The sequence below is a fragment of the Canis lupus genome, chromosome Y (assembly GCF_048164855.1).
Source record: "Canis lupus baileyi chromosome Y, mCanLup2.hap1, whole genome shotgun sequence".
Classification (NCBI taxonomy): Eukaryota; Metazoa; Chordata; class Mammalia; order Carnivora; family Canidae; genus Canis; species Canis lupus.
The window spans coordinates 6,353,133-6,377,494 of NC_132877.1; the positions used below are offsets into that span (position 1 = coordinate 6,353,133).

The window sequence follows — 24,362 nt, forward strand, 5'->3', positions numbered from 1 at the left end:
CGCTGAACCGACGAAGCCACCCAGACCCCTGGAATTAGGTTTTAAAAGAAATACTCACTTAAAAGCTAGTGAAGAAGTTGTTCAGTTGCAGGGGAGGTTTGATCCAGTTACTATGATTTCAAAAATTAAATGATGTAGTTGAGGTAGAGGACCCAGTGGGGACACGTGACACATCTTGTCATTTCACCTGGCATGACATTTCACCTGGTTCTCTTGCAGGCCGAGACTGGTTTCTGTTTTCTCTGCTGCTTACAAATCAAAAAAGCCTTTAGAAAATTAACACTGTATTGGGAAAAGCTTATCCCAGCTTACAAATTTAGAAATTCCATCCATGATCAGAAACCAGAGAGCCAGAGCTTATTCGGAGCTTTTCCTAGTTGGAAAAAAAGATTGTGCATAAAGAAAAAGAAGAGTAACAGACTAACAAAATTTGTCCACCGTCCTTGGTGTCTCAAGGATGTTATATCCTTGTGCTTCATGGTCCTTTGGGCACACGTGTGCAGATGCATGTATTTATTACAGACACTTGTGGGTGGGCAGTGAGAACGAGGCTCTTGGGGTGCAGGTGTGCCCAGGGCATCTTCCCCTTAGAAAACAAAAAAGATGTGGATGCTGAAAGAAGAAATCAATATTTTCTTTTTGAATGAAAATCCTGATAATTCTGTAGAAAAATTTTACATAAGCTATTTTAAAAAGCCCAGCTCCTGGGCCACCTGGGTGGCTCAGCGGTTGAGTGTCTGCCTTGGGCTCAGGTCATGACCCTGGGGTCCTGGGATCGAGTCCCACGTCAGGCTCCCTGCATGGAGCCTGCTTCTCTCTCGTGAATAAATAAATAAAATCTAAAAAACAAACAAACAAACAAAAAACAAAAAAAAAATTTAAAAACAAAAAAACAAAAAAGAAAAAGCCCAGCTCCTGTGGTGCATTTTAAATGTTGGCTTCTGGGCAGCCCATGTGGCTCAGCGGTTTAGTGCTGCCTTTGGCCCGGGGCGTGATCCTGGAGACCCGGGATCGAGTCCCACGTCAGGCTCCCTGCGTGGAGCCTGCTTCTCCCTTTGCTTGTGTCTCTGTCTCATGAATAAATAAATAAAATCTTTTAAGAAATAAAATAAATGTTGGCTTCTAGTAGCCTGGCCATGTCGTTAAGCGGCATCTATGAGCTAGCTGCACGTTGCCCTACGTCTTTGTAAATGCAGTTGGTGTCAAACACAAAGTGCTGGTTTTTCTTCTGCAGAGAAAACGAGCAGCAGTTTTGGGATTTGGGACATGTGCCAATGTCTGGGGATGGTTTTGATCATCACAACTCTAGGGGGTGGGGGAGGTTGTCCTGGCGTCTAGTGGGCAGAGGCCAGGGAGGCTGCTCAGCACCGTACAGTGCGCAGGACGGCCCCATAACAGAGAATCATGGGGACCCAGATGTCAGAAGTACTGCCGCGAAGAGCCTGTTAGTTAGATTTTTACTTACTTCTAAGTGCCTGACGTGACACACAAAAAGAGAACGGAGCTGGGGGAGGTGTGTGGGTCATTTCAGGCCGCTGCAACAACATACCACAGCCGGGGCAGCTTAACAGACGTTTCTTTCTCGAAGCTCTGGAGGCTGGGAGCCTGAGATCAAGGCACTGGCGGGTTTGGTATCTGGTGAGGATCCACTTCCTGTTTCCTACATGGGCGTCCGCTCGTTGTGTCCTCACTGGGCAGAAGGACAGAGGCTCTGGGGGCGACTTTTAGAAGAGGGCGCTAATCCCATTCGTGAGGGCTCCACGCTCACGACCTAGTCACCTGCCAGCGGCCCAGCCACTCACCAGAGGGAAATCGTCGTAGCCGACTCCTTACCGCCCCTCGACGCCACCAAAAGTCGGTTCAGCGTTAGTGTTCTGTGGCGCACATTTTTGTTATTCTTTACTTTCTCTCCCCTAAATAATAGGTTTTTTTTTTTCATTTGGTTATGCTCTGATTTCCTACCTTTTTATTTAGACTCTAATATTTTCCTAATGCTGTCTTACGAGTGAATTCCTCAGAATGCAAACAAATCTCAGGACAGATCTGTATTTTGACTGTCAGGTTTTTTTTTTCTTTTGTCTTTTTTGTCAGGTTTTTTCTTTCGGTATGCACAGAAGTACAGAATATCACCAAAGTAACTCAAGAAGAGTTTTTTTCTTTTTTTTTTTTTCTTTTTTTTGAGAGTTTCATTTTTTTTTTAAGGCTTATTTATTTATTCATGAGAGACACAGGCAGAGGGAGAAGCAGGCTCCCTGCAGGGAGCCTGATGCGGGACTTGATCTCAGGACCCCGGGATCACGCCCTCTGTTGGAGGCAGATCCTCAACCACTGAGCTGCCCAGGTGTCCTTTTTATTTTTTTATTTATTTATTTTTTAAGATTTATTTATTTATGATAGAGAGAGAGAGAGAGAGGGGGGCAGAGACACAGGAGGAGGGAGAAACAGGTTCCATGCCGGGAGCCTGATGTGGGACTCAATCCCGTGACTCCAGGACCGCGCCCTGGGCCAAAGGCAGGCACTAAAGCACTGAGCCACCCATGGATCCCCCCAGGTGTCCTTTTTAAAAAGAATTTACAAATTTATTTGAGAGAGAGAGAGAGAAAGAGTGTGAGATCATGAGCGGGGAGCAGGGGCAGAAGGAGAGGGAGAAGCAGACTCCCCGCTGAGCAGGCACCCTGATGCAGGGCTTGATCCCAGGACCCTGAGATCACAACCTGAGCCAAAGGCAGACGCTTTTAACTGACTGAGCCATCCAGGAGCCCTGAAGAAAATTCTGGTAAGTAAAGTGAGAACTGGAACGACCCAAGACACAGAGTGTTGGTTATCCGTTGTGGCCTAATAATCATCACAAATTTCCAGAGCAGCTGGAAACCACACATTTCTTGTCTGGCAGTTTGTCTGGACACTGAGCGTAGGCTTGCCTTTGCTGAGTTCCCTGCCCAAGGCCTCCTCGCAAGGCTGTAGATAAGGTGGTTGCTGGGCGGCATGTGCATTTGGAGCTTGAGCGGAGAGGAGATTGTCTTCCAAGCTCATGTTGTTGGCAGAATTTCGATTCCTTGTGGTTGTAGGGCTGAGGTGCAAAGCTTCCTGCAGGCTGTCTCCATTTCCGTGGGCGGTTCACATGATGACAGCCTTCATGTTCGAGGCCAGCAGGAGAATGTCTCCCTCCAGTCCACTGTGCTAGAGCAGAATAATTATGACATCTGGTCACTCTTACCATAGGACATAACCTAAGGAGTAGAGTGACATCCTCATCCTTTGACACATTCCATGGGGTAGAAGTGAGTCACGGGTCCTGGGATCCACAGTTGGGGATGGGATCTTCCCAGGGTGGGGCTCACTGGGTGTGTCTCTTATAATAGCATTTAGTGTGAATCCTCCCAAGGGGAAGCCTACATTGCCCTTTTATCTTTTTTTCTAAGTAAACAAAAGTTGATTCTCCTTTAATGGGAAAAGTTTAGCCACCAGTAAAAATGCCTGGACACGAATGGTGTGGACCTCTGAAGACAGTTCCTCAGCAGCCTAAAATGTTTGGTGTTGGTGACCTCTCTGAAAGGGGTCATGGCCTTTCTTGGCTTTGGCTCTTTTGGGAGCGAGTGTTGTTGACGTGTGCATTCTAGTTTGTTGGTATCTAAGAGTTCTGCTGATTGATTGGCCTCTCTCTCGTCTTTGGGCTAGCTTGCTCATATGCCTAACAGGATCATTGAGAAGAAAATCAGATTCTTCTTATTTGGTCTATGTCCATGCTTCACCTTCCTGAGACCCGGCTTCTTCATAGAAATGATGTCAAGGTGACATACACACTTCACTCCTCAGGGATCTGTGTTTCCCTTCTCAGTGCTGCATACGGCCTATAGGTAGAGTGACCATCGGGTTTATCATTTCAGCCTTATGAGTGAAAGGTACCATGGTTGATCATTTATCTAGAACAGCAGGTGCAATCTGGTTTATGTGGTCACCTGCCCTAGGGGTGTTGACATGACTTCTGGTCTCCTCACAAGTCTTCTCTGTCTGGAAAAGCAAGCACTTAGTGTCTTATCCAGCCGAACCCGTCAAAGTACACTTCACGACGCCATTCATGCTTGCTACCGAGTATGTTGTGACTACCATGCATGTGTGATTTTTATTGAATAAAAAATTGGGTTTTGTTTTCATTTTCTGTTTTCCCAGAATTTGTCATAAGTATGGTTTATCCCTGACCATATCCCAGCCTTAGAAAATACAGCAACAAAAAAAATAATAAAAGAAAATAAAAAAAGAAAATACAGCAACGAGCTTTCCCCTCCTTTTGAAGCCTTTCTCCAGGATGTATTTTTTATTTTTATTTATTTTTTAAAAGATTTTATTTATTTATTCATGATAGACATAGAGAGAGAGAGAGAGGCAGAGACACAGGCAGAGGGAGAAGCAGGCTCCATGCCAGGAGCCTGATGCAGGACTCGACCCCAGGACTCCAGGATCGTGCCTTGGGCCAAAGGCAGGTGCTAAATCACTGAGCCACCCAGGGATCCCCCAGGATGTATTTTTTAAAATATATATATTATTATGAAATTATACCATCATGGGTATTATTTTTCCAGTCGTCTCAAAAAGAATACACGGACAAACTTACGGGCAGTGTTTCAAAACTCTCTTCCTACTTTTTCCTGTTGTCTCACAGAGGGTGGCTCCCGCATCATACAGACCTCATCGCCGCGAGGTGAGGCTAAGATGAGCATAACCAGTGACGAGGTGAACTTCCTGGTGTATCGCTATCTCCAGGAATCAGGTAAGAGGCTTGGGCTTCTGTCAGTCGGAAAGTCGTCTGCAGTATGCCACATGCGGAACCATCCACCAAGGACCGAAAGCCCAGGCAGTAGAAGAAGAAGGGCAGATGATGTTCTTACTGAGAAAGCTGAAGGGGAGGGGAAGGTGCTGGGGTTGCCCAATTCCGGGGTGGGATAGGACGCGTGTTCTTTCTTCCCTTGACATTTCTGCCCAGATGAGATCAGATTGGAGTCAAGGTCAAGAGCAGTTGGGATAGATGTGGAAATGGGCATCGAAGGGCTGGTGTGTGTTCATTGTGTGTACGTGTGAACCGCTCAGATTTAAGACCACTGATGTGCTGAGCTCCTAAACCCCCCCACCACCACCACCACCACGGGCCCTTGGCAATATCCCAAAACATAGGGATGGTTCTGGTCTCTTCCAACACTTTTGATGATGACCAAAAAGTTACTTTATGATAAGCAGTGAACAGGCCAGAAATGTGCTGCCTGTCGGCAGAATGGACCTTGTGGGTGGCAGCTGGGATCCGCAGGGGGTGGGAAGGGGACTGACGAGCGCCCGGGGCCCGGGTTCTGGCCTGGCTTTGTCACAGGACAAAGGCAGCCCTCTGAGGAGGCCTTAGACGCCTCTGCGCCTGGATTCCCACGTTGGCAGTGTCGCCGCTGCCCCACCCAGGGCAGCCTCAGCACAGTTTGGAGGCTTGCTTGTGGGTACTTTTTTAACTTCTCAACACTCTGAATTCCTTTTTAATTAACATTGTTAGATTTTTTAATTAATTTCCAAAGGAGTATTGTCTTTCAGCTTTGAAAGCTTTAAAATAGTTCATTTAAGATGTACAAATGACATCGATGAAAAACATCCTTGTAGCCCTGTATGTGCCCTTCCAGGGCCCGAGGGACGCCTGCCTCGGCCTCTCTGGCGCCGTCCGCCCCGTCATGGGGGTGGCAGTGGCCCCTCCTGGGCTCGGGCTTTGTGTGCGTGCGCTTCCTGCGCCCACGAAGTCCTTTGAGCAGCAGGCCGGGCAGGCAGCGTGAGCACAGGTGCTTGGCCCGGCGTGTCCGCTGCCAGCCCGAGGCCTGGGCCACCGCGCTGCTCGTTGGCTGTGCCAGCCGCCCAGCCTCCGCCGTCACACGCCTCCTCCCCGGGTTTCTCCCTCTGTCCACACTTGTCCCCGTTTCTCCTTTGCTCGGTCTCCCTTCCGGGACAGTTTCCTTCCGGAACAAGCCCTCCTGGATGCAGAACCAGCCCTCCTGGATGCGGACCTCAGCAGACCCCACCCAGCCCCCTGTTGACTCCGATCCCCGTGGCAGCTGCAGTGACCCCGTCTCCAAATAATGTCACTCTGAGGTGTACTGGCACTTAGGCTTCAACTTAGGTATTTGGGGCAGGACACGGTCTGACCCATACAGTATGCACAAGACTACTGCTCTCTCTCTCTCTCTCTTTGTTTTTAAGATTTTATTGATTTATTCGTGAGAGAGGCAGAGACACAGGCAGAGGGAGAAGCGGGCTCACTGCGGGGAGCCCGATGCGGGACTCGATCCCAGGCTCTGACCTTTGAACAAGCTATTGCCCCACTGGAGCCTCTTCTCCTCTGCCAAAAAAAAAGAAAAAAGTTAGCTTGGGCAAGAGTAATGGAGTACACGGGACTCGTGGCACGTTACAAGCACACACCTCTGCCGCCCGCATATGTGTCCCTGGGGGGCCCCAGCGAGCGATTTTCATGGGAAGCGCACAGTCTTTCTGCACATCTAGTAGATCATTGGGATCGGCCGTTGCCAGATATGGTGTGAGAGTGGTGAAATGTGTCCGACCTCAGCCCGTGAGTCTGGGGAGTACGTCGCGCGGCTCTGGTACCTCCCTCACCGGGAAGTCGGGGAGCTCGCCACCTGCAGCACGGATGCGGCCCTGCGGCCAGCTGACAGGCACCCAGAGCTGCTTGCTCCCCTGTGGACTTCCAGCCTTGAATTCGAGGCTCCTTTCTTTTAAAACCCCTCTGCACAGAGATAGGATGAAGGCAAAATACAGTCAAAATGTTTGAAGAAATCACAGGCTGAGGTTCAGGATGAATAAATGATGTGAAAACTTTGTGCGTGGCCTGGGGAGAGGGCTCCGGGCGGGCTGGTCCCCAGGGCCCGGGCGATGGGGCCGGAGCACCGCTGGCCTCTTTGAATAAACAGCCAGCATCGCTGCCCCAGAAAGGCCGCACTTCCTTTTCTCGGGTTTGTTTACATCTGGCTCCTGTTTGTTGCTAAAGCTTCTGTAACCAGACAACTGAGGAGGGGCGTCGGGGGACAGGAGGACAGAGTTTCACCTCTGAGCATCTTGCATCCCTGAACTTCTGTTTGTGGGAATCCTTGCATAGGGCCCCACCTGTCGCGGACAGACGGACCTTGTCAAGGAAGCTCTGCTTGAGCTTCCAGCTAAGGACTGTGTGAGCCCTGGACTGGACCGGAGGCCCCCACGAGGACGTGGTCACAAGCAGGCAGAGAAGAAATACCAGGTGTTCTTTTGGGGTCGTTTTCTATGTTTTCTCAAATCCTGAAGTTTCAGTTAAGCACCTAGTTATTGAGCACCCACCCAGGGCAAAGAGCATCGTCTCAGCCTGTCAGTGTCTCCCTTCTGGCTTTGCGGGGAAGGGAGGTACCGGGAAAATGTGTCCCTTGACCGCGCCTCCCCTTCGGGCATCTCTGTTCTCTGCCCAGCTTGCCTAGAGCAAGTCATTGAAACGAAGCCCTGTGTTACCGCAGGTGATCCATTCCTCAACGCCTCCCAATCTGGCTTTCTCTACCAGAAGGTTCTCTGCTGCCAGGTGTTGTATAGCAGGCCCCACCCTTATGCCCTGTGTGGAAGAGGGGGCTGTGGAGCAGGGAGGGAGGACGTGGGCAGGGGATGGCCTCGCGTGAGGAAGATGCTGTTTCTCTGGTCCGTGCGCTCTTTGAAGCCTCTCCGACCAGGGCCAGCCCCACCAGGTCCCAGCTCACCGTCCCATGTGCAGGGACAGCAGGTTCCTGGACCCCTACCCAGGGGTTGCTGGTCCTGGCCAGCTGAGCTGGAGGCGAGCCTGCCTTCTGTGCGCTGAGCCAGCAGGTGCCGTTCCCGGCCGTCCTGTCCCAGCACCTTCTGTCTTCATCCCGTCCCCGTGTCCTGTGCGTCGGTGAGGATGCTGCATCCCCAGAGGAGGGTTTCTGTCCTCGAGAGAGCGGGGAGGCAGTGCGTTGAAGATGACCCGCTGCTGGGGGGACAATCCAGGTCGCCTGTCTTCAGACCTGGGAGAGAAGCTCAGAAACGGGCCGGCTTCATTCCTCCGCTCGCAGGCTGCAGAATTGAGGTCATCGCGGTTCGGGTCCGGCCTTCACCGGAAGCGAAGAGGCAGGTTCCACGCCCAGAGGTGCATCCCGCCACCTGCCGGGAAGGGGCGATTCTCTCGTTGCCGTCGTTGGGTGAGGCGGGCGCCGGGCGTCCGAGCCTGGGCAGGTGCCGTCGGTCGGTGGGCAGCGCTGGGGGCGCAGCGGGAACGGGCCGGGGTGCCCGGGCTGCCTCGGGCCCTGAGGGGTAGGGCTTCGTCGTCGGTCCCCGCCGCTGCCGGGCCGTTGGTGGAGAAGCAGGTGGTGGCGGGCGCTCCCCGACCCAGGGCCGGGAGGAGCCGGGAGAAGCCCGGGGCATGGGTTCCAGGCCGCGGGGGCCTCCGCGAGCAGCTCCTGCAGGTGCTGCCGAACCGGGAGTGCTTTGCCCCGCTGGCGCGGAATGTGGTTGGAGGCGGACGCCCCTTCCCACGCTGTATGAAAAGTGGGGAAATCACTGAGCCCCTGCAGCCGCAGCGTTTCCTCCCGGGCTTCATCGCAAACTCGGGACTGTGAAGGAGCGGTTTCCTCCCAGATCCGACCGCAGAGGGGTTCGGTGGACGCTGGCGTTGCTGGAGCGAGGGGACCCCCTACCCCGGGGGGAGCCGCCTGGGCTGGCCCGGGCCCTGGGGAAAGAGCCGAAATGCCTGGGTTTGGCAGGTTTGTGCCGAAGGTGAGAATCTGTGGTATCACGTGCTGTCCGCAAGGCTAGCTCCGTGGCTCAGGAGCGGAGACGGCCAGCGCCCCGCTTGCCTCCAGAGAGCAGAGGCGCGCCGGGCGTCTGGAGCCAGATCTCCCACGATCGTTAGGTGGTGCCCAGACTGGTTCCGTGGTCCCAGGCGGCAGTCCCGGAGAAGGCACATCTCCCCCTTCCTCGTGCGACGGGACTCGTTCTCCACCTCTCCCTCCCCCGTCACGTGTTGCATCTGTTTTTCAGTGAAGGTGTAATTTCCGTGCAGCAAAACTCACCCTTGGAAGACTACAGGCTTAGAGCTTTTGCCAAATGCATATCCAGTCCCGTAACCACCAGTGCCATCGAGACAGGAGAAAAGCCCATCACCCCAAAGAGTCCCGGGCTGGGGAGAGAGACCTGTTGCCTGTCCACGTACTTCTGCCCTCGCAGAGCTTGGTGGCCGTGGCCTGGGACAGCGTGCAGCCCTCGGAGCCTGGCTGCTTTCGCTCAGCACCGTGCCTCTGAGGTCCATTTGTGCTGTTGGATGCGTCGGTCGCTGGTTCTTTGTTGCTAACTAATATTCCATTTTAAGAATGAGTAGCCATTGGCTTGGGCATTCGCCCGTTGAGGAGCATTTGAGTTGTTCCCAGGTTTTGATGATGACAACTGCAGCTACTGAGAAATGTCTGCGTACGGTGTGTTTTTGTCTGTGTGATCTGTGTGATCGTAGGCTTTCATTTCTCTTGGGTAGGAATCTAGGCGTGAGATCACTGGCTCGTGTAACTCGTGTGGGCTGAAGGTCATTGGAGGCCCCCGCATCCTTTTCAGGGTCAGTGGCAGTGAGGCACTCCTAAACATCGGTGGTTCTGTAGATTTGATTGGAGTAGCAGCATGGATTGGTGCCTGTCCGCAGGGCTTACTGGAAAGTAGGTAAAAGGACGTCAGCCCCGGCAGATACATCTGCAGGATCCCGATGAAGTTTTACACTTCCTCTTTGGGTTTAAAATTAGCCTTCCTGAACCTGTTTGGGGCCGTGGTTTCCGCCAGTGAGTGACCAGATCGCCCAGATCTTTTTTTTTTTTTAAGATTTTATTTATTTATTCATAGAGACACAGAGAGAGAGAGAGAGAGAGAGAGAGAGAGAGGCAGAGACACAGGCAGAGGGAGAAGGGAGCCCGACGTGGGACTCGATCCCGGGTCTCCGGGATCACGCCCTGGACCAAAGGCAGGCGCTAAACCCCTGAGCCACCCGGGCTGCCCAGATCGCCCGGATCTAAGTGAGGGAGCATCCACAGCGCACACCTTCTCCCTCCTCAGCAGTGCAGCTTCAGGCATGGAAATAGGCCACCGTGCAGCCTGGCCGGCCCTCCAGGGGACCCGACTGGGCGCGGGGCTGGACACGCGTCCCCCTGTGCGGGCTCCCGGGCACAAACACCATTCCTGCACGCGGGGCCCCCGAGACTCTGCTCGCGGCCGAGCTCAGGCACCTCGGGTGCTCGGGGGGCTCCCCACCTTGAGGTTGACCCATGCCAACAGCCCGCAGAGGACAGACGGACGCTCCTAAAACCGCTCCATGATCGGTGGTGGTTCCACTGGCGGAAAAGAAACAAAGGCGAGAAATTGTTTTGTCGGGTGCGGTGTGGGTATGTTACCAAGTTGTGCGGCCCCGAGGGCTGTCGTTCCAGACATTTCAGGTAATAAAAGGCGCTTATCGTTATGGTAGATGGTAAAAATTGATTTATCATATATCACAAATCAGCAGGATGATGAACTTCTTTCTTTATTGGGAACGGTTTCAAGTATGATGGAAAACTCTTTCTACACAGAACTTCTGATTTGTTGTGGAGAGGCCGATTTATTATACATATTTATTGCCTCTATTAACATTACAAAACATGCATTATTCAGAGAGGAACATTGGCAGTTTCCTAAAATGAAAATCTACATCTTAGACAGCTTCTGTTTTCCTAAAGAGCCTTATCCACACACGCGTTGACTAGCTACATAGAATTAGGCCTGTTTCCTTTGATTTACGTAATAAACACATAGTTCCAGATCACGTCTCCTCCTTGGATGGTTCTGGATTATCTGTCATCCAGGAGGATAGTGAAATATTACATATTCGGGCTTTCAAGGTTCACAGCAGGACCTAGATATCATTCCGCCTTCATCTCGGGGAGCTTCTAGGCCAGACAAATGGGAAAGATTTCCTTGCCAGGTGGCAAGCACCCCTTTGTTCCCTGCCATGCCCATATACGATGTCCATGTGGTTAGGACCTGAGAGGAGAGTGTGTAAGGCTTAGGCGGGATTTTGTCTGCACAGCGAGCTCTGGCACAAAGCTAAAGATTGTTCTGTTCTAAACGCAGAGAGCTTTTACTTTCTGGAAAGATTACTGAGCAGTTTAAAAATCACGGCATGTGTATACGGCCACTTCCTGGGGCAGGTGGGGAAAGAAGCGGGTGTGGGTAAGAGAGTGTGCCTGGCTGTGCTGGGTGAGCTAGGGGAGGTCCCTGTAGGGTGCTGATGGGGTGGGTCTCCTCTTTGGGGAGGGTGCCCACAGCAACTTGCCCACTGTTTGCTCAGAAACCTTAGATAGAGGGTACAGAAGGCCCCCAGAAACAACACCGGGTGACCTGGGGCCTGTAAAATGGCACTTTTGAAAGCCAGCCCACCTAGATTCAAGAAGGTTTCCTTGGAAAGGGGCACCTGAGGGGCTCAGTCGGTGAAGCATCTGCATTTGGCTCAGGTGGTGATCCCCGGGTCCTGAGATCAAGCCCTGTGTCGGGCTCCCTGCTTAGTGGGAAGTCAGCTTCCCTGTACCTCTCCCCTGCTCTTGCTCGCTCACTGTGTCTCAAGTAATTAAATAAAATCTTTTAAAAAAATAAATAGAAAGAAGGGTTCTTGGGAATTGTAGTTCATCAGTAGAAGACACTTCTCCGAGGCCCTGCTTCCTGAGCCAGGAGCTGTCAGTTATGTCAAAAGTCTGGCTCTTGCTTAATTTTTTTTCCTGTCTTCCTCTTCCTCTGGCTTCTTGCTTAATTTTTTTTACTGTCTCTGCCTGGTTAAAGACAGCGAGCAGTTTGTATGGAAGGTCACTCCTGTCCCTGTTCACCATCGCAGATCTGTGAGCAGCTGTAGCAGGAGGGGTGTTGGAGAACGTAATGGACAGGCGTGCTCCCCTTCCTGCAGAGATAAGCTGCTGCCTTGAGGGGTACAGTAGAAAGTGCCTTCAGAAAATCACAGTGGAGACAAACCCCAGGGTCCACGGTGGATGAACAGATAAAATATGCTGCATCCGTACAAGCAAATGTCGTTCAGCCTTACAAAAGGAGGGACATTCAGACGTGGGCTACTGCGTGGACGAACTTTGAGGGCCTGATGCTGAATGACATAAGCCAGACCCACAAGGCTCTGCTGACGTGAGGCACCTGGAGTCGTCAAGTTCACAGAGACACAAAAGTAGAACAGAGGTTTCGGGGCTCAGAGGGCGGAATGAGGACTAGTGTTGAGTGGGGCAGAGTTTCTGTCTGGGAAGATGAGAGTTCTGTCTGGAAGATGAGAGCATGGTGGTGATGTTTGCACAACAGTGTGAATTACTTAATGCCACTGACCTGTGCACTTAGAAATGGCTAAAACGGTACATTCTGTGTTACGGGTGTTTCACCACAATAACTCACAGTGTTAGAGGTAAGAAGTTTCATGTGTAGACTATTTCAGAGGAAGAGAAGAAAGCACCTGAATTCCACATGGATGTTATTATATTAAAGGACTTTTTTTTTTTTTTTAAGATTTTATTTATTTATGTGAGAGAGAGAGAGAGCAAGAGAGCATGTGAGTAGGGTTGGGGGAGAGGCAGAGGGAGAAGAAGCAGAGTTCCCACTGAGCAGGAATCTTAACTCGGCTTGATCCCAGGACCCGGAGATCATGACCTGAGCCAAAGGCAAGACGCCCAACCTCCTGAGCCACCCAGGTGTCTCTACATTCAAGGGCTTTTTAATAGAACTCTACAGCATTTGGGACAAGTCCTTGGCACACGCAGCATCATTTGTAAGCTAGATTGCTGTCTGATAAAATCCAGTTATTTAAAAAATTAAACAGAAAACAGCAGCCTCATTTGTAATAACAGTATATTGGAAACTCCCCAAATGTGCTTCACTGGATGATCGGCTCCGCAGACTGTAGTTGCATACCCTGGGGTCCCTCTCAGCATTAAAAAGGAATGAACTACGGATATGTGCCACAATGTGGATGAGTCTCCAGAGAAGTGTGCTGGCTAGCACAAGCCAGTATCAGAACAGTACGTACTGGATGGTCCCATTTGAACTGGAAATGAGAAGACTGTAGCCATGGCTGCTAGGGGTTGGGGTGGCTGTAACTACAAAGGCGTAGTTTGGGGAGTTCTTTTGTGCTGATGGAAAAGTTCTGTCTTGACTGTGGCGATGATCATGCCTATGGACATACAGAATAAAATTATACATGCATAGATTAGCCACACGCGCGTGCGAGCAGACACACACGCAGGTCAGAAGGTTTGCAATCTAGCGACCAGTCAACGAGAAGTCATTGTCTTGGTTTTGATACTGTAGTACAGCAAGAGAAGATGCCCCCCGGAGGAAACTCTGGATGAAGCAAACACAGGACTCTACTATTTTTGTGGCTTTCCATGAGTCCATAGTAATTTCCAAATTATAAAATAAAAAATAAACCAAAAAATGTAATTTTGCACATCTGTTATCTGCATTTTTGCGTGTGTGTGTGTGTGTGTGAGAGAGAGAGAGAGTGGTCACTAATACAAAGACAGTCAAGACATTTTAATTAAATGTTGCAGGTCATTAGCCATCCTGTGGGCCCGGGCTCTGATGGGATACTCTTTTGTATAATAGATTTGAGTAACGGCCATATTAATTTGAAAATGGATGGCCATACAAACCTTCTGAGCCTTCTGGAAGCAGAAGAATAATGAAAAATCATCCGAAGGTGAATAGCACTGGTCTCATATCACTCAAATTTTTGCATCCTTGGGAGTTCAGCCAACGCGGGTGGACGTTGTACACTGCGCCCACCTCCTCCTGGGGAATTATCACAGGAAAGAATTCTGCTTTCGACTGGGGCTGTAGACACTGGGCAGCCTGCATTTTTACTGGAGATAAAAGCCTATGCGTGGCTTCTTCCCCACTCCTTTTCAAGTGAGTCTTAAAATGGTTTTGAAATAGCCCCCCTTATGGGGGCACCTGGCTGGCTCCATCAGTGGAGTGTGCGGCTCTTGATCTTGGGGTTGTAAGTTCGAGTGGGTATAGAGATTACTTCAAAATAAAATCCTTTAAAAAAGTAAAATGGGGAAGGGCAAGGAAAAAAAGGCCCCCTTACGATATTCAGCTCAAAGGATTCTATAACATGGATGTGGTCAGCCTAAGAGCGGTGGGCAGGTTTGAGGGTCTTATTCCATGGAGATACTCTGGCTGACTGCACATAACGCATTATCCAGAGGCTTCCAGCCTATTCATTACGGTCAGGGTTCTCAAGCACTCTGGACACTTGGGGCTGGGTCATTCTTTGTCCTCTGGGGCTGCCTGGTATGATAGGATGTTGAGCAACAACCTGGCCTCCATCCGTTAAATGCCAACAACACTCCTCCTCCCCTGTGTTGTCACAGCCAAAGATGTCTCTGGACTTTCCCAGATGTACCCTGGAGGGTGAAACCACCCCCAGTTGATAAGCACTGATGCAGATCCTTTAGTATAGGATGTTTTTCCTCCACTGGTTTTTTAGTAAATGGAGTTTTAATGGGATTCTGTTTCTTCACACTTTATCTTCTTGGGCTACGTTTTGATTCCTTTTGCTGCAGAACTCAAATAGACTTTAACAATGAGCAAAATGCAGTCTTCATTTTTATTAAAATTTTCCAGGGTATTTTTCCCCTCTAGGAAGGCGGAAGTCTGCCAAAGCATTCACCAGCAGATAATAAAATAATTGGGAGTAGCAGACTTTCCATCTGATTTTTTTAAAAAAACAAAAATTTTTCTTGGCTTCTAGCAAGGAGGTTAGATAATCAGGGACAGGGCGCTACTCTCAATATTTGTGAATAATTTTGTCGACAAAGGTGATTAAGCAGCTTTGCCCACCACCATTGGAGCCCCTGACAAATCACCCGGTAGGTTGCACTGTGTTTCCAAAGACCACTTCATGCCTTCTTATGCAAGACGCATTTCCACAGATTGGGGAAATCATTTTAAAATGGTTCAGCTGTCTTAATTTAAACAAAAGTTCAGGGCTTATTGTTCAGCTGAGTCTCTAAAAATGTATTTTGACTGAACTGGCCCCTTTTCCTGGCTAATGTGTGTCCCTGTTTAAAAAGAGGAGTTTTATGAAACAGTAAAGGCAAGCATTTCTCTGAGATATTGGTAGTCTTTGCTTTAGAAATAATAAAGGAAAGCATTACTTTCATCACATAATAAATAAGGAGGATCTGAATCATGTGTCCACATTACTACCGGGTAAAAAGAACCTTCGAAGTCCTGTGGAACAATAACAAGACACGCCTTCCTATCTCCCACAGACATAAGCAGCGTATTTGTGATGGGGTGTCAGGACCCCCCCAGGAGCACCTTCAGATTCTATGGTTTGCTGAAAGAATTCACAGGACTTAGTAATGGTTATACTCACAGTTAATTACAGCAAAAAGATGTGGATCATAAGGGACAGCACACTTCGTGGTTCACAGTAGTGTGTGTTGTATATTCGGAAGTCGCTAGGGGAGTGAATCGTCGGTGTTCTCGCCACACCAGGTACGTGTAACTCTGTGGGGTGATGGAGTCCTAACTCACTGGATCCTGGTGATCATTTCACAACGTATGTGGCTATGAGAGCATCACGTCGTACACCTGAAACAGACGCGATGTTGTCGTATGCCACTCCTGCCTCCATAAAGCTGAGGGGAGAAAGAAGCAATGAACATCGGCGTGGACGGGTGTGCTGTCCCCATGGACGTACGCGATGGCACCTCCTTCCCCCAGCAGCACGGACTGTCACACATGGCAAGTGTCCTAACCACCCGAGCTTTGGCATCCAGTGTTTCCATGGAGCATCCATCCTATAGGCCCGCAGCATCCGCTCAGGGACACCGGAAACTTGAGAAGCTGTGTGGCTGCCACTGCCACAGTCCCAAAGTTTAAATCTGGCTTGTGGTTGCTTATTTCTCATCTGTGCATTTCTGTGTATGTTGTACTTAAAAAATCAACAACAACAAAAAATCAACAACAGGGCGCCTGGATAGCTCAGTCGGTTAAATGTCTGCCTTTAGCTCAGCTCATGATCCTGGGGTTCTGGGATCGAGTCCCACATTGGGGCTCCCTTTTCAGCAGGGAGCCTGATTCTCCCTTTGCCGCCCCCACCCCATGAATAAATAAAATCTTCAAACAAAGAAACTGAAAACCGTTGGGGTGAGTAAGTAGCTGGAGAATGTGATACCCATGCCTTTCATTTAGAAAAGAATAAAACATTCCCCTCGCTGGCTTTGTGGCATCAATAATTCACACTCCTCCACTGAATAAGCAGATCCGTGTTCCCTTTGCACAATACACGGTGTGGGGCGCCCATCCTCAGTTCACGCTCCCATGCACGTGAACGGTTTCCTTACAGACCCTCTCGTGGTGGTTGCTCGTCGCACCCGAGCTCGTCTTCATTCTGAACGGGTGTAATGTCCTGAGCCGTTGTTTTGGTTCGATTGTGATTCCGCTTAGAGTGACCAGATGGATCGTGAAGCTGCTCTTCCCGTGTCCCGGACGGTCCCATCCACCGCGGCCACCCCGGTTCCCGGGCAATTGCAGTTGCACGATCTTTCCTGAGTTTACTGTCCTAACCTGCGTGTGTGAACGCTAAGATGCAAGACCGCCCATTCTCGCGCTTCCTGATCGGTTAGAGGGCAGAAAGCATCGGAATGGAAACCGCGTCGTCGTTTATAAGTTGTTTAAAGATGGGTCTGGCTCGATCGGCCAAACCATTCCGTCGGCATTAACATCAAGAAAACTAGCGATTGTGGGGAAGATGCCTCTGGCGTGGAGGCTTCCTGCTTCCACGGTTGGTGACGGCGCGAAGTCCCCGATGGCGCAAGTTCCCTTTTCAGCGAAGACGCCGCGGGCCCTTGCGAGGTGCCTGTCTCCCCGCGACTACAGGTGGGCCGCCCGCTCCCCGGGCCTGAAGAGCGGCCAGCGGTCGCGTATTTTATTTCCTGCCAACTTCCCGCCTCTCCCGTTCCTGCTTCCAGACGGACGAGCACGTCGTCTGGGCTGTCGGGCGCAACCGTGTCCCTGTCCTCCCACGTGACCGTGTGTTTCTTCACTGGTGCCTTCCCTACCCGCTCCATAAATGCCACGGCCCCCGAGGACGTCCTTCTTTCCCCCCGACGTCATATCTGAGGTCAATTGGCTGCCTTTTCCCCCAGCCCAGGGGCCCACCCAGCCCCTCCGGTGCCTTCCAGACTGTTTTGGGTGCATAGCTCCCAGGCATTCCTTAATGGAAAATCCCACTGAGCCCCAGTGGCTCAGCGGTTTAGCGCCGCCTGCAGCCCAGGGCGTGATCCTGGAGACCCCGGATCGAGTCCCACGTCGGGCTCCCTGCATGGAGCCTGCTTCTCCCTCTGCCTGTGTCTCTGCCCCGCCCCCCCGTCTCTATGAATAAATAAATAATCTTAAAAAAAAATCCCACTTCCTACCATTGCCATTTCCTGACCCCTGACCACCCCCATCGAACGAACAACTCCACCTTTTTCTGTAACCTTCCAGAGTATCTTTCCTCTTACCTCCGTTTTCATTTTTCACCCACTGTCCACCAGCCAGGCACTCCTCATATCTTGCCAGGGCTGTTTCCGTTGTCACGGCTTTGCCATAGTCACGGAGCTAACATTTATTGAGCACTTACGGTGTGCCACGCACGATTCTGAGGACATGACGAATAAAACCATTAACCCGTCGGAAGCAGATACAGCTGCATTTACGTGTCCAACGGGAAAGCCCAGGCCTGGAGTGGACATTGACCTGCTCAAGTCCCGTCGCTGGAAGTCCTAGAGCTAGGATTCAGAGCGGGCCACCGGGCTCGAGAATCCTCCTCTTTTATTTTATTTTATTTTTTCAAAAGATTTTATTTGTTTATTCATGAGAGACACAAGCAGAGGGAGAAGCAGGCTCCATGCAGGGAGCCCAATGTGGGACTCAATCCCAGGATCCTGGGATCACGTCCTGAGCTGAAGGCTCAACCACTGAGCCACGCAGGTGTTTTGAATCTTCCTCTTTTAAACAGTTCTTGGTTCTGTTAAGTGTGATCATCGATTCACTTTCTGACCCGAAACTCTGCCTTCCTGGAATGGACCCCACTCAGCCCGGACCCTTTGTCATTTTTGTACGTTGCTGAATGTGGTCTGTTAATACCGTGTTTGATACATTCGCGTTTATCTTACTGGGAGAAACTGGGGTGTCCTGTTCCTTTTTGAATGTCCTTGTCAGTTGTGGGTATCAGGCTTTGCTGGCCTCATCAAACAAGTTGACCGACCCAGAATTGCTTTCCTGGGGACCTTTTGGCCCTATTCCTGAGGCCAGATCTCTCCTCTGGATCCGGGTGGAAGGAATTTTCTTTCAAGTTTAGATACTTTTGTGTCTGTCGCAGCTCTTTGTGCCGTCTTTATAGGAGAGAAGCAGCCTTTACATGAGATTTAGTGTGCAGGCCCCTGTGCAGGCCTCTTAGCGGAATGTGGGGCCCTCCCCCCGTACCTGTAACCCAGAGTGTGTGTCCAGTGCATGTTCTTCACGTCTTTCTCCCTTGGCAAGTGTCTGTGGCCCTCCATGTCTCAGTGCGTGTTTGCCAGCCTCAGCTGTGTGTATCCCATCTGTAGCATGTTGGGCACATTTTATTAAAATTGATGAGTATTTTTCATAAGTTGAAACAGTTCCTTAGATGTGCCAGGCAGTTGGATTTGCACGATATACACGAAAATAAATGACTTAGATACTAAGATGTTTGCCCCTGTGCTACCTCAACTGACTGGGGTACTGTCAGAGGGTGTGGGTGCCAACAGGGAGGCCTCGCCGTCCTGGGATAGAGCAGCCGTCGTGGTCTTCATGCCCTGGAATCTCCCGAGGGTTGTCCTTTGCGTGGTGGCACCGTGCTAGGTGCTAGGGTGGGAAGGGCAGACGAGAAGAGGGAGCCTTCCCCCTCCTCCTCGCCTAGGAGGGCCATCTGTTGGAGGCTGCTAAGTGTAACATTGCAAGTGTGTGCGGAGGGAGCTCGACCCCCTGACAGGGCACAGAGAGGAGGTGGCGTGGAGCTGGGTCTTGAGCTAGGATTTTTCAAGCAAGTCAAGGGACAGAACGTTGCGAGCCCAATCCAGAAGGTGGGTCAAGGAAGGCCCTGAGACTTAGCAGAGGGTTCAGGGAGTAGGAGCCACCTTGGTGAGAGGGACAAGAAAATACTGGGAGGTTGGGCTGGCCACACGTTCGTGGCAGGTGGAAACACTCGAGCCCTGTGCATTTGGAAGCCGTGGATTCCTTTCGTTTGGTTTAACTGAACAAAATTTTGTATTTTATTTAAATTCAGTTAATTAACATACAATGTATTATTGGTTTCAGAGGTAGAGTTCAGTGATTCATCAGCTGCATGTAACACCCAGTGCTCATCACATCACCTGTCCTCACCCAGTGACCCCGTCCCCCCACCTCTGCTCCAGCAAACCTTGGTTTGTCTCCTGAGTTAAGAGTCTCTTAGGATTTCTCTCCCTCCCTGATGTTGTCTTACTATATTTTCCCTTTCTTCCCCTATGTTCATCTGTTCAGTTTCTTAAATCCTACATATGAGTGATTTTGTATTTGTATTTGTCTTTCTCTGATTGACTTACTTTGCTTCATATAGTTCCATCCATGTCATGAAATCTTGCAAATGGCAAGACTTTACTCTTTGATGGCTGAGTAATATTCCATTGTGTGTCTGTCTGTCTATCTATAACACATCTTCTTTTTCCAGTCATGTTGATTCCTTTTTGAAAGTAAACCCAGAGGTAGTGTGAGTAAAGGATGAGTGAACACGGGAGAATCTACCCAAATGGTGGCTATTGAGACTACTTACCAAGCGGGGGACATGCCTTCTGTTGTGTGAGGTAAAGAAGCGGGGTACAGAATTGTATGATCGCAAGAATTAACATAAAAACTAATTGGCACAGAGAAAGGGGCTGACAGCAGCCGTATCAGGTGTAGAACCAGAACCATGGGAGTTACTTTCTCCGTCTTCCAAATCGCTTTCTCTGTTTTTCCCAAAGTCATATGTTAGTTTTTAAGGTTTAAAAATTTTTAATGCCGCTCTCCATTGTGAACCTCCCCGGCTTGGCCTCCAAGCTCCTACGGTTTGCAGATTTCTGAATGTCGAGTCCCCGGGGTTCAGACTGGCGGGGGCTCTGGTGCCAGCAGGTGGCACGTCTGCGCCTTGCGTTTCTGCACATCCTTCTGGAGGCTTCTGACGCTTCCCACCACAGAGCCCTGTGAACCCGGGCGGGACAGCGGCCTTCCTCGCCAGGCCGCCTCTCCCCAGCCAGTTGTTGGCTCGGGAGGAAGTAGCGACGTTAGTTTATAACCTGACTAATGCCTTCCCCTCCTGGATGTTTCCCATGTTGAGAGGATATTAAAATCTTGGCAGGGCGCGCGGTCTGCAAAAGTCAGAGGCCCGCGCTGTACTCAGCCGCCACCCTTGGGGTCCGGGCCAGATGTTATAAGTGAAACCCTATTTTAACGAGGCCCTTCTGGTATTTCTTTTGGGCGCCATCCAAGACAGTTCCATTTTACACCAAAGTCCATGTTATGGCGGGTCATCTAGAACAGGTCTGCAGCCCATAAAGATGTTCTCGCTGCATGCGGTTTTCTGTGGCAGGATGTCAGAGCAAAAGGAGAGAAAGTGAGGGCTGGGTCTTAAGGATTTTTTTTTTTTAAGTTAAAAAATATCGTGAAGCTGATATGAACACGTGCAGCGATTGAGACTGCAAAATCGAAAAGAATTCTCGACATAGTTTTATGCTTTTCACCATGGGTAATAGGAGAGTTTACGTATAAGAATTGCTTCTTGGGCAGAAAACGTAACGCTCCGGTGAGACTCATCCATCACTTCCGAAAAGGGGAAGTGAACCGACAGCAAATGAGCTTCCAGAGATGAGGGTATGTGATTTTTACTCTCCCGCCTTTTGTGTTGACGGCTTCCAGCTCCATGTGCATGTGTCTGGTTTTTCTGCCCCAGCTCCCACGTCCTCACCCTTGGCCTCCCTCCCATCTGTATTTTTTTTTAAGATTTTATTTATTTATTCATGATAGACATCGAAAGAGAGGGAGAGGCAGAGACACGGGCAGAGGGAGAAGCAGGCTCCATCCAGAGAACCCGACGCAGGACTCGATCCCAGGTCTCCAGGATCAGGCCCTGGGCCAAAGGCAGGCGCCAAACCGCTGAGCCACCCAGGGATCCCCCCATCTGTATTTTGATCAGCGCCCGCCCCCCCTTCAGTCACCCCGATCCCGCACTGAGAGGACGGCGGGCAGGGTGCCAGGCAGCTGTGCTCCTGCTGCGGACCCTTTGCGAGCCGGGACACGCGGACCTGCCGCGAGTGGGGATGTTCCAGGCATGTCCGGATTCGGAGATACCGAGGAGGTGCCAGGTCAGCTGGCAGCACATGGTCCTGTTTCACGGTGACTTGTAAGATCCGTGCTCTGGAGCCCGCGAGGTCGGATGGGCGTGCGGTCGTTTCCGTTCCGTTGCTGCCCAGCGAGAGGCGCCCCCCCGGGTCCCCGGCCTCCGGGAGTTGGGGGGATCCATCCCTCTCCGGGGCGGGAGCCTCTCCTGCTGTGTGGCCGCTCGGGCACCCCTGTGACTTCCGGTCGTCTGGGTTTGGCGGGACACCGTGGTCATCTTAGCCTCTACGCGGACTTTCAGAGGAGAAAGGGACCGGGAGTCGTTTCACTCCGCCTGTTCGCTGGGCAGGTGGCGGGCGGCCCGTGTGGACAGACCCCCTCGCGCCCGGGAAGGGGCCGTGGGCGCGGTGGCCGCCGGCTGGGCTGAACGTGTAGTGCGGATGGCGCGGAGATGGCGAGATGGCCCGCTGCCTCTTTCTCACAAGGCACCATTCGGAATGAGTAGAGGTTTCTTTTTTTCTTTTTCTTTTTCTTTTCCTCTTTTCTTTTTTAAAAGATTTTATTTATTTACTCATGAAGGGGGGGAGGCAGGGACACAGGCAGGGGGAGAAGCAGGCTCCATGCAGGGAGCCTGACGGTGGGACTCGATCCCAGGTCCCCAGGATCACACCCTGGGCTGCAGGCGGCGCTAAACCGCTGGGCCACCCGGGCTGCCCAGAGTGGAGGTTTCTGAGCGGCTTCCAGGGTTCCACAGTGTGTGGTTAAGGGCGCAGACTCAGGACCCACACGGCCACCTCCTCGCCGTGTGCCCTTGGGGGAATCACTGAACTGCTCTGTGACTCAGTTTCCCCATCAGTAACATGGAGGTCATAAGCCTAACTCCTAGGTTGTTGCCACCTCTGAGCTACTGCGTTTATTTTTATTTTTATTTTTTTTTTATTTTTTTTATTTATGATAGTCACACACACACACACACACACACAGAGAGAGAGAGGCAGAGGGAGAAGCAGGCTGCAGGCAGGGAGCCAGACATGGGGCTCGATCCCGGGTCTCCAGGATCATGCCGCAGGCTGAAGGCGGCGCTAAACCGCTGCGCCACCTGGGCTGCCCCATAATCGTTTTTAAATCCAGGTATACACACGGCCATACACACATCCTCTTTGGTGCTTTTCTGAACCGTTGCTTGAACGGCAGGCAGAGGTGTTTAAAGACTGTTCTCCTTCTCTTACGCTTGTGCTCAACCCTTAATTCCCGTCCTCCTCCAGCCGTCTTACTCTGAAAGCAGCAAGGACTCAGTTTTGTTCAGTGTCTCCTCGCCCCTCCTTTCCATCAGCCTGAGTGGTTCTCTTAGCCTTCCTTGAGTTTTCTTGATGTACGTCCATCTGCAGCTGCGGAGGCTGCTCTGCCTGTTAGGAAGGGAATCTGGAAGGGCTTCCTCCCTTCTAGAAGGTTCCACCTTCCCAGAAGTCAGGAGGTGCAGATGAATGGAGGCCACTGCCCAGTGACTGGGTAACTGGGTGACTGGTGACCTTGGACCAGCAGGAGGGCAGCCCCTCCCTCCTGCCAGGACAGGTGAGACTTCTGTGGAGCACAGAGGCCTGGCCACACCCATGACCACTGAGCAGGTGTCAGTGGTGGTGACAGGGGTTCGGGAGCTGGCTGTTGGAACTGGGCCCAGTGCCGGCTTTGTTACCCAGAGCCTCCCATGTGCTGCAGGCTGTGGGGTACGGGCCTGGCCTCCAGCCGTTAGATGCTATAGCACCCCTCCACGCACGCACATGCACGTGCACACACAAACACTTACCCACACACCCAACACACTCACACACCCCCAAACACATATACACACACTCCTGGGGCAGCCAAACACACATGCCCATACCCTACACACACCCCTGGGGCAGGTACACAAACACACACACTCCACATACATCTACACATACACCCCACACACACCCCTGGTGGAACCAAACATACCCCACACCCGTGCACACACCCCAGCAGCCCCCCCCACACACACACTCACACTCCCTGCAGACACAGCCCTCCCCCGGGGCAGCCAAAACTGTTTGTGGCCATTGCCCACGTGTGTCCCTGGGGGCCGGAGTCGTCCGCTCTTGGGAACCATGAACCGCCGTTCTAGAGCGAGCCCAGAATGAGCAGAGTCACTGTGCAGGGACGCAGGAGGTGGGTTCGAGCTTTGGTCACAGAGGCAGCGGCTCCCCCCGTGTCAGGGTGACTTCCGGGCCGTGCTCAGCTGGGGAGGTGTCGGGGGTGCGGGGGCCTGGCCCGGCCGCAGGCTCTCGAGAACGCCAGACCCGTCGAGGCGGGTCAGCCACGTGACCGGGAGGGCTTCGTGTTAGGGCGCGTGGTGTCCGTAGATCGGTGGGCCACTGCCCGGCACAGAGGACGCTCTCCCTCGCCATCCCCGCCCCGTCACCCCCACGTTGCCAGGTGTCACGGAGGAGCGTCTTGTGCCTCTGGGCCGCCCTAGCAAAGTCGCACACGCTGAGTGGCAGAGAAGCAGCAGACGCGCTGAGTTCTCAGTCCCAGTAAAACTTTATTTGCAGCTACAAGCGGTGGGCCAGACTTGGCCTGGGGGCCTCTCTCTGCCCTCCGCTTGATCCAGACAGTTAGGGTTCAGCACGCCCCTTGGCCTTGGGTGGCTGTCTACATCCAAGTATGCACGTTCATTAAATATTTAATGAAGAGCCTGCTCTTGAAGATGCCTCAAATTGGAGCCCTTGGCATTTGTTTCAGCTGAAGATGCAAAACCACCCTCACCGCTGCCCGGGTAGGTATTACACGTCTGCTTTTCTCTGCCAGGTAAGCAGTACTTTTTAAGGGCCAGAGAGTGATCATTTAGCAGGTTTTGCTGGTGGATCGGGCCGCCATTAGCTGGACAGAATGGTTCGGTGTTCAACTAA

General features: G+C 51.5%; 1 protein-coding gene and 1 long non-coding RNA gene across 4 annotated transcripts in view; both read left to right on the top strand.

The window, feature by feature from the left end:
• LOC140629083 (F-box-like/WD repeat-containing protein TBL1X) overlaps positions 1-24,362 on the top strand; it is a 212,219-nt gene that overhangs the window by 157,034 nt on the left and 30,823 nt on the right. For all 3 annotated transcript variants that reach the window (XM_072818500.1, XM_072818499.1, XM_072818501.1), the window contains one exon: positions 4,661-4,768. In XM_072818500.1, coding sequence (XP_072674601.1) covers positions 4,711-4,768 — 58 coding nt within the window. In that variant the 5' untranslated portion in view covers positions 4,661-4,710. The remainder of the gene's footprint in view (positions 1-4,660; positions 4,769-24,362) is intronic.
• On the top strand, positions 5,158-9,482 carry LOC140629062 (uncharacterized). Its single transcript, XR_012026921.1, has 2 exons — positions 5,158-7,270; positions 7,518-9,482. It is a non-coding gene; the product is annotated as an uncharacterized lncRNA (long non-coding RNA).